Below are 10,533 nucleotides of genomic sequence, written 5' to 3'. Positions count from 1 at the left end.
GTTCACAGTGACAGAAAGTTCTTCAGTTCAGTCTGTCAACGGGAGTCAGTCATTTCTGTATGAAGGTATCTCCAAAAGAAACTGATTTCACATAGTTTTTAATGACGTCATGAAGTCATGTCTAAAGAATCAATTCAATTTCAATTCAATTTATCTCTATTTCTTATTAACAGTACACCAAATGTGTATAATTTAAATTGTACTATCATTATTAGCAGCTAAATCTTAATTGTGATAAATATATTCAATAGATTCTGTCATTGATTGGCTTTAAACAAGACCAATTTTCTGTTTTTAATGTGAATGTCATTTGAGAGCTATGAATGATACTGTTTTAATAAATAATGACTTACAAGGACCATTTTTCAATAGAAAACCAAAAAGAGAGTAAGTACACGTTTATTAAGTTTTACTTTAGTCTAGTTGCAATAGTTTAGTCTTGAATTTAACTTATCTGTTTGCACATTATTCAACATTCATAGCTTCATTTTATTTCTCTTTTCAACTCATTTTTTGTTACAGCTTTTATTTGTGAAAAAAAAGCAAAAAACAGGTGTCATGAAGTTTTGTTTTATTTGGACATAAGGAAAAAGTTCAAGGTATACAAGTGTAGATTGTCATTAAATGGATTTACTCTAAATTCTACACTACAAAAAACCAATCAGTATAGACAAAATAAATCATATAGATAAAAATAACATTTAAGTGGATGAACAAAAAACATTCTCTATAAGCTTATTGTCACAGCCCATGAGGAAAGATAAGATCTATTTACACATGCAAAACCTAAAGGCCACCCTGCTGAGAAGTCTACAGAACTGACTTCATTGCACCTAATTTCCACAGAGATGACCAAGAATCAAAGGCTTCCTTTTCAGGGAATGTTTCTGCATGTTATACCTGACTGCGCCAGGACCAAGCCTGCTATCTGAAGGTGCTGCTACGGTAGGTTCACCAGTCTTATCTGAATGAAACTTGAGGCGTTCTCTTTGAATGGAGACCGTTATCTTTGGCAAGTATGTCAAGTTCACTAAACACTGCAAGACATCTTGACGGCTCAAAGTACATCTCTCTGTAACGGATGTGTGATGCACCGTGGGCTGAATTGCTTGTGTTTTCCTAAAGTGCTTGTGTTAAAGCCCCAGAGGAGCAGAGGGTGGGGTTGGTTTACTCTCATGTTTCCTGTTGGTTTGGTTTGGGATGGCGAAGACAAAAGGTGTGATGGACTACAGTAAGACTCATGTAGAAGACCACTGGTCTATGCATCTCCCTAAATAAAAATGAGAACCTTCGGGATTTTTTAAAACTAGAATGATTTCATCACAAACATGCTCATGCATCTAGAAGTTTTCAGGTCTGGCTTTGTTTTAAAGAATATAAGCAACAGGCCTGATTGAACAACTTCTACTCGAAGAATTTGTGAAACGCAAACCTCACAACCAGACTCAGAAAAAAATCAACTAAACTCAACCTAAACTTACACTCAAGTGCTTTGTTGGGGTCTGGAATGATGCACTGTTTTGATGAACTTATGCTAGAATGCTGCGTTCCATCCAATATTGAAAGATCTTTTTTGTACTTAATATCTTTGAATGGCAAGAATAAAGCCATTTATGGTAATATGCACATCTGTTCTGCAACATTTTATATAATGAGGAAACTTTAAGTTTTATTAGCTTAAAAGTGAATGTTTAGTATTAACTGCACATCTCCCCAGTCCCTGTGTCTGAAATTGTAGTTTTCATAGAATTTTCCAAGTTTGAAGTCCAACTTCAAGTGCATTCTATTGCACTTTTCTACATAGGAAGTTAGAAATTCAAATGTTCTGCGTTGAATGGAACATAGCATAAATCCTAATGAGTGTTAGAAAAGCTAACTATGCTGTTGAAGTGAGTCGAGTCTTCGTAACTAAGAGTTGAGAGCTATTCAGCTTGCTTCCTCTGAGAACATTGAATGATTAACTAGTGAAAGTTTCAAACCAGAACAGAGAAGACTGCCAATCTGGAATAAACAAAAGAAATTCTGTTTCACTATTATCAGCCACTGGAAACAGTCTACAATCGGTTACAAACGCATTCCCTTCTGTAAAAAGTATCTCTCCCATGTCTGCGATCTGTATCCTGTTCTGAATGCTCCATACATAGTGTACACAACAGTATAGACAGTTTGATATATGGTGTGAATTAACAGAGAGGATATGCTGGATTTCTGCTTTAGCACCAACCCACCTTCTGCTGATGGAACGGCCAATCAGAACCGATTGGTGGGTTAATAATGGAAACTGAACCAATCAGAGTGTTAGTCGGCCCAGCTTCGCCCCTCCCCCTGTCTTAAAAGTCACTGATGGAGAGGTATAGTTGGGGGAGAGGGGTGGGGGCATTTTAAGTGTGAGTGAGAGTTTGATGGTCACTCTTCATCAGAACTGCTGCTGTCCATGGAATAGACCATAAAGAGAAGATCAGGCCGGGCCGGCACCAGCGGGTGACCCGGTTTTACCACTTCAAAACCCATGTAGTGGAAGGTCTTCATGATGGACACTGCACAAGTGGAGACAAAGACTGAATTAAGGTATCAGATTCATTATCCAGTTAAAAAGATTAGATAACCCACATGGAAGTTCTATTATCATTTACTCAGTCTCATGTTGAAAATGTATGTACTTAGAAGGAATATCAATCCACTCAATCAATCCTCTCAATGATGGAGTTTGGGTTCCTTGCCACTGTCTAAACTTGTTTTTTAAATGATGAACTTTAAATAGTTATTGAACTGAACTGAATGAATACTAAACTGACTTGAGCTGAATATCACTATTGCTTTTTTCAGAGCTGCATTACAGCAGAATTTAAATTCAACTCCTATTACAAAGAGCATTATAAATGTGCACAAGTATTTTTGTAATCCAACTACATCAATTTCCATTATGGGAGAAAAAAACTGCAAGATATCTCTGGTTGTAAAAGTAAATTCCTGTTCACACCTAGACGATTACTTTAATGATCTAATGCTTTTAATAAACAGAACGTCATTGTGTTATGGTGTGGATGCTAAAATATAGTCATCTTTATAGTTATCGTTCTTGGTGTGAACAGGCCATAAGTCATATTGGTTTGGTACAACATGAGAGTGAGTCAATGATGACAGAATTTGCATTTTTGGGGTAAAATACTTCTTTGACGTGTATTTAAATGTTTCTTACATCGATCGTCTCTGTTTTTTTGAAGCCATAGGAACACATAGCTGACTTTCAACTGCTCCTCTGCAAACTCCAGCAGCCTGGTTAAACTGCAGCGTAATGAGAGAGACAGAGATGGTGACGCAGTGCTGCTTTTACATAATGTCTACCTTATGTAATAATGCAGATGTAGAAGCCAGAACAACTTCAGTCAGAGCACACATATTTAATGCTCTCTGACAGTCCACCACCTGCTTGTTGAAGGTAAAACACTCTGTTCTAATGCTTGCAGTGACTCCACAGACAGCACATGACTGGACGTGATGGACTCAAATGAGAAATGAGTGGAAGAACTTTCATCAAGAGCGGCTGCATCTTTCACAGCCTCATACCAGCGATGAAACGTCACATGGAAAACTAACTCGAGCTGCTTTTGACTCAAATTAAACCAGCCGTTTATTCTACTCTGCCCTAAAACTGTCTGTTAAAGCTGAACCATGTAGCAACAGACAGATATGGTTCTGCTGTCATCTTCAATATAAAGCTGCACTTTGACAGATTATTAACCCAACATACCCTTCTCTGCTGCCATTATGAAGAGCTCCAGTGGGGATTTCCAAGTAAAGTGCGTCGTCCGACAGAACCGTGTCCCAGCAGGAGAACCGTCGCTCGCTCAACTGGTACTGGAAGTGCAGGACAGGGGGCGCTCCGTTTACTGACCCCGCCTGAGTCACCGTCAACTTTTCGTCCTGGAGGACACATATGTAGTGTTTACTCACAAGCTTGTTGTCAGAATGTTAATAGGAGCCAAAAAATACATGTGACCTGGAGCACAAAACCAGTCTTAAGTCGCTGGGGGATATTTGTAGCAATAGCCAAAAATAACATTGTTTGGGTCAACATTATTGATTTTTCTTTTATGCCAAAAATCATTAGGATATTAAGTAAAGATCATGTTCCATGAAGATATTTTGTAAATTTCCTACTGTAAATATATTAAAACTTAATCTTTGATTAGTAATATGCATTGCTAAGAACTTCATTTGGACAACTTTAAAGGTGATTTTCTCAGTATTGTGATTTTTTTGCACCCTCAGAACCCAGATTTTCAAATAGTTGTATCTCGACCAAATATTGTCCTAACATCAAACATAAACTATTATTTTGTCAGGACCACTATCGTCAAAATGATAGATATTTAGCATAAAGTTTGGTTTGGCGGTATGGTTCTATTCTGGGCAAAAACCTCCCTGCCCTTCCATGCAGCCTGTCATGAATGAGCAAGGAGAGCAGCAATAATAACCCCCCTAGGGTTAACAGAGCAGAACAAGGCAGATATCATTAATGTACTTAATGATATTTAAGTGTAACACTTTATTCAAGATAAAGGAGTCTGATTAGCAAGGAATATCAGAAAGCCAAGTCCTGACTGTGGCGAAAGGAGGAGCTGGGGATGGAGGAGGGTAATTTGCTCCGGAGCAAGCTGAAAAGCTGCTGAATAATACTGAATAGAGCTTATATAGGAATGCCGCGATAGGTGTCGTATTCCTATAGGTAGATGTGATCAGCTGAGAATCAGCTGATGCAAGCTTGACTCACGTGACCTGCCAGAACTAACGCTAAAGCTTAATTTTTGAAAAATTGACCCTTATGACTGGTTTTGTGGTCCAGGGTCACAAATGTTATAGCTCAAAGGATGTTCTAGCTCAAGAGACTCAATGGAGATCTCAGTTACGTTTCGTTTAAATATCAACTGTATCTTTATTGTTTCTCCAAAAATTACAAAAATAAAACGTAATTGACACAATTGTTGTTGCATAAATTATCATACTGTCTTTTCTCACAATATTGCATCCATATTTGATCCTATAAATACATAAATAGCAATATTTTTTATGGTACACATACAATTTCCAACAGTTAAATGTAGAAACAGGTCATCTAAATAAATGTAAACTCTTGAAACCAGTTCTCAATGAAATCAAACTATGCAAGAGAGATAAAGATGCTTAAAGTGATCTAAAACCTCTTAACCTTTTTGAGATGGTCGCATGTCTGCACACAGACACACTGACATCTATAGTCTCGGCTGTATGCTGAGCTCGAGTGCTGAGTGCCAACACCGTGCATATGTAGGCCAGATGGAAACTCTAGCTGTAAATATGGCACAGAGCTACGTGACAAATAACAAGCTCTAGAGATCTCTTCACACCCGTCTCCTCCCTTGGGCTGGTTGTCTGTGTATGTTTTTTGGAAATGGCATGGTTTGCTGCCCCAGTGTCTTACTGACTTAAGTATTAATTTACTGTTTAGGGTTTTTATTTAGGATCATGCTGTGGTAGTAAAGTAGTAAACTGAGATGGGCTGCATCACATTTTGTGTACTGTAAAGTATTGATTAACTAATATATCTACTGATATTCCACATTTTTTAGATAAAAATTGAGTAATTATTGTGTTAAAAAGAGTATACTTCATTACTAGGTCTACATGTTAAGTGTATTACTTAACATCACATGCTTACTTCACCAATGGATCCTCTGCAGTGAATGGCTGCCGTCAGAATGAGACTCCAAACTAATCCACACCACTCCAGTCCATCAATTAATGTCTTGTGAAGTGAAATGTTTGGATTACTTGTGGATTTCTGTGATGTTTTTATCAGCTGTTTGGACTCTCATTCTGACGGCACCCATTCACTGCAGAGGATCCACTGGTGAGCAAGTGATGTAATGCTGTATTTCTCCAAATCTGACCTCTGACCTCTTACCTTGTGCAGTACGCTATGAGGGAGATCCCTGCTTGTCCCTCGCCCACCCGGGATCTTCGTTAGTGGGAGAGGGGCATCAGGAGCACCACAGAGGCCCTGGAGCCCGCTGCCTCGAGCCCAGCACAGCACAACTACAAGACAGAGAGAGACAGATCATTTCATAGCTGTGTAAGATTATCCCCAGCGCATTAACAAAAATTGGCATGTGCTTCTTAAAGCTACCTTCACTCTGCATCATGAGTCAAGTGCATGACGCAGCTTGGCACAAGCCTGAGAGTGCCAGCTGATAACAGATACCCATCCTGCCAACAGCATAACAACAGTCTGACTGCGCGCTTCACTGAAACGTTGGCACTTTTAAGGCCTTGCTCTCTCTATATCTGTTCATATGCCTTATCAGACACTGTGTCACCTTGTAATATTTTCTGCAGCACTGTGTTCACATTAACACTCGGTTCTCTGATTACAGACTATGACAGCACTTGAGATATTCAGCTGGAGTAAAACAAATAGTGTACTAATATCACGCCCTTCACGCCAATTTCAAAAAGGTATGCAGCTTTGTGTTAGCTTACCATTACCTTAGCAACATTCTAACACCAAGCTCTGTTGAAATCAGTCAGTATTCCTAACTAGATCAAAAAAGTTTGTGAAGACAAACTTTGATGTTAGCTTGGAAAAGCCTAGCAATAAGCATTTTTGGAGTTTTGGGAGGTCAACATCTAAGACTTCATGAAAAACAAGTAGCCTACTGATTTTGCACAAACTACATCAGGTCACAGTGCCCAAGTGTAAACTGACCTGTTGTCAGGTTTACATTAACTGTAAGCAGAGATATTTGGGTTCTTGGAGACAGATGTTTCGCTATCCACTAGACAGAAGGGAGGCAGTTCGCGCAGATCACAAACAAGCACATGATGTGAAAACAAGTCTGTAAATAGCAGCTTGGCTGAAAACATTTCACATCCCAGAGGGCTTGAGTTACAGCACTGGCTCTTAGAGATGGCAATAACAAGACATTTACGTCCCCGTGTCATGCTGGGAGATCTTTGGATCTGACATCTAATCTGAAGCCAGGCCACAAACTGTCTGCAAAAATGTCTCATTATGATTGAAAGCAGTCTAGAAAATTCCCACTTTCCAAAACAGCCCTGTTTGCAACAAGCTAGATGAAGGAATATGAGATCTCATGATCACCTATTGGCAATATGCTGATCAGGAAACAGAACATTGATATTTTATGGCATTATCAGCTCTGACAGCTATCCATAACACGGTTCCAGCACTCTGGCACAAATGAAATGGCTGTTCAAAGCTAGGGTGCTTTTTCACGTCTCATGAGCCAGATTACCCAGCGGGCAAATCAAAGGAGGGACGTGTAGTGGTTTCTATGCCCTGGCAACATGTAACCCAGGAGACAAAATCTGCATGGTGACCACATGAAAACAGGTGACGCTGTTGCCGAGGATGTTTACTTTCTTTTTTGGTTACGATACAGACTATTTTTATTCAAGTGCAAAGAATTAGTACGACTGATTTTTCAATGCACTTTTGAGATGTTCTTGATTTTGTTCGTTCTCCTCTCCTGGTCTCTATATAGAAGCAGTGGGCATCTGCGAGTGAAATGTCAGCTTGTTTTGAAAGCCGACACTTTCACCCTCTGACATTCAACCCCCCCCTCAAATGCTCTGATTATATGCTCTGGATCAAAACAGATTCAGGACGACTTTACAAAAAAGAAACTAAAACTGTGGTGTCATAATCACAATGGTGTCGTCATGTTTGCATGAGACTTTGCATGATATTTTGAGTGGTTGCTAGGTTGTGCTTACTATTCTGGTGATGTAATGGGTTTGGTCATTTGGCAAGTGAAAACTGTAAGATTGATCGCTTGGAAAAGTATTAGGATTCATGTCTGTTGCACAATAAGGGCATGATGACTGGCATCAGGATGATTGGTTCCACCTTTAACGTCCATGAAACCTTTCCACAGGACAAAAGTATTTTTAGGTTATTAAAACGTTCTTCACACCAAGAAAAAATGGTTCTTTTAAGAACTGTTCACTGAAAGGTTCTTTGGGAACCCCAAATGTTTCTTTTACGGCATCACTGCAGAATGTACTTGTTTTTTTTTTGTTCAAATCCCAATTATGAACAATAGTAATATAAGATAGGAATCATGTTTGATTCATAAAATTCAAAGGCAGAATCTATCTCTAAAACAATCCAGTATGAGATCATTCCCGAGTCCAGCTGACCTCCAGGACCAGCACAGAGTGATAGTCCAGATCTGTTTAAAGACTGGGATTCAGGTTCATCTTTAGTGTAGTAATTACTGGCTCTGGTGAGTGTTTGGAGAAGGGCCAGGAAACAGTCGAAACCAAAACAGGATACTGCGAGTCTTCCAGGAACAGCTATCATTTGGCTACAGAGGGACACGAAGGGTGACGTCCAACTCACAGTTGAATGTGTTTTAGACCAATCACTGACCAGGAGAGATATTACAACGTTTCTCAGATTACAAAAAAACAAGCAAATGGCCTTCTTTGACAACAAGTTTGACATGTTTCTGTATTGTCCGAGATTTAGTGCTGCTGCATTCTTCAATAAAGTGTTTCTCTTTTGAGAGTTGCAGATCTGGATGGATTCCAAGTTAAACAACAATTCAAAAAAATAATAATAATTCAAAACTCAGTGATGTTTGAATTTTGAATGGGTCTATAAACAGGGCCACTGCAGTGATGTTGTATAGCTGAACAACAGAACCTTCTAGGAACTATACCTGATGTAATGTTTATCTAATGTTCTGTCCTTGTATTCTTCGCTCAGAATACCTTAAATCTCAGGTTAAATGTGGTTTAGCAGCTTCTCACCTGCACTTGTGCTAATCTTGTTACAAAAAAGTTTCATAACATGATGCTTGGAGGTGATCTGTGCTGGGGTTTTCCATCCTCAATCCAAATTAGCAAATTGCAAAGGAGGAAATTAGATTGTTTATGAAAAACGAAGTGGGGCAAGGCGAGTGATTTGGTCCTGTTACAAGCTCATGAATCCTAATTGAGTTGATGGGGTTATGGATGAAATATTTATAGCATCAGTTCTCTCTCTCAGACACTCATCTATCTGTTTGCTCGACATTAAATCCGCTTTGATAACAGTCTGTGAGTCTGAGCCTTCAGAACATCCCAATAAATCCTAATCATTCATCATTTACATACATGACATGGCTATATCCAAACAAAATATGAAATAGATTTCTATTTGAAATATTATTGAAAATATATTTTTATTTAATTATGTAAGGTAAAAAATATATTAAAGAACGTCTGAATATATTTAAATACTTTATAAAATATAATTAAATATTGAAAATAATATCAATATCAATATAAAATAATATATAGATATTCTGATTTATTTAAATACATTTTATGTGTATTTAAATATATTTAATATTTTCAATATATTTAAATACATGAATGGCATGTTAAAAGACTAAACAGATATGTCAATTAATAATAATCATCAGCAGCAAAAACTTGCACGAAATTAAAATGTTGCATGACCGTATAAATCAAATATAATCGTGTATTTTCTCACCTCTCCTCTGTGTTGCACATGTTTTCTTCGTAGACCGCTGTACTCTGAAAACCCAAAAAGTGAATGCTGTGCAGAAAGTCCACGGAGAAATGCAACATGTATATAAGAATTCTCACTGACGCGTTCTGCGATAAGCGCTCCGTGCTTAGACACTGAGCTCTGACTGCGCGGTGACGTTGAGGAACTGCTGCTGAATATTAATGAGCCTACGTAACGTCTGCCAATCGAACGTCGCGCGAGATTGTCGACCGATACGCAGCTTTATTAATATTCATCGACGTGCAGCGCGGAGAACCATGGGAGACACGCATAATAGGGAAGTGATAGTGAATCTGCTTTTATTGTATCTTTATATATCAGTATTAGTATAGTGAATTTGTAATGTGTTATTCCAAAATATATAGTATTTCAATGGCATTTAAGGGAGATTCGGAAGCATAATAATGTTGATATTTGACTGAAGGTTTCTGGGAAATGAAGTTTTCAGCTTTTGAAAGTTTCTAATTTACCAATAAATGTAAACTGAACAATAAAAGTGCTAAAATCAACAGAGAAGTCATGTTTTTCTCAATTATGTCAAACCTTATGAAAATATGGGTTACACTTTACTTGAAGGGGACTGACATAACACCTTCATATATTAAAGAACGTCTGAATATATTTAAATACTTTATAAAATATAATTAAATATTGAAAATAATATCAATATCAATATAAAATAATATATAGATATTCTGATTTATTTAAATACATTTTATGTGTATTTAAATATATTTAATATTTTCAATATATTTAAATACATGAATGGCATGTTAAAAGACTAAACAGATATGTCAATTAATAATAATCATCAGCAGCAAAAACTTGCACGAAATTAAAATGTTGCATGACCGTATAAATCAAATATAATCGTGTATTTTCTCACCTCTCCTCTGTGTTGCACATGTTTTCTTCGTAGACCGCTGTACTCTGAAAACCCAAAAAGTGAA

At 37.7% G+C, this 10,533-nt stretch overlaps 1 protein-coding gene across 1 annotated transcript; it reads right to left on the bottom strand.

Annotated features, from left to right (window-relative positions):
* Nucleotides 1-1,303: 1,303 nt before the first annotated feature.
* LOC107562289 (ornithine decarboxylase antizyme 2-like) lies at nucleotides 1,304-9,711 on the bottom strand. The gene is given in 6 exon segments (XM_016246912.1): nucleotides 1,304-2,537; nucleotides 3,200-3,285; nucleotides 3,752-3,924; nucleotides 5,945-6,022; nucleotides 6,024-6,075; nucleotides 9,545-9,711. Coding segments are annotated over 6 exon segments (618 nt in total). The 5' UTR covers nucleotides 9,643-9,711; the 3' UTR covers nucleotides 1,304-2,406.
* Nucleotides 9,712-10,533: the final 822 nt, after the last annotated feature.

The sequence above is a fragment of the Sinocyclocheilus grahami genome, unplaced genomic scaffold (assembly GCF_001515645.1).
Source record: "Sinocyclocheilus grahami isolate Dianchi unplaced genomic scaffold, SAMN03320097.WGS_v1.1 scaffold816.1, whole genome shotgun sequence".
In the NCBI taxonomy this organism is placed as follows: domain Eukaryota; kingdom Metazoa; phylum Chordata; class Actinopteri; order Cypriniformes; family Cyprinidae; genus Sinocyclocheilus; species Sinocyclocheilus grahami.
The sequence above is the reverse complement of the archived record's forward strand: the minus strand, read 5'-3'. Positions and strand labels throughout refer to the sequence as shown.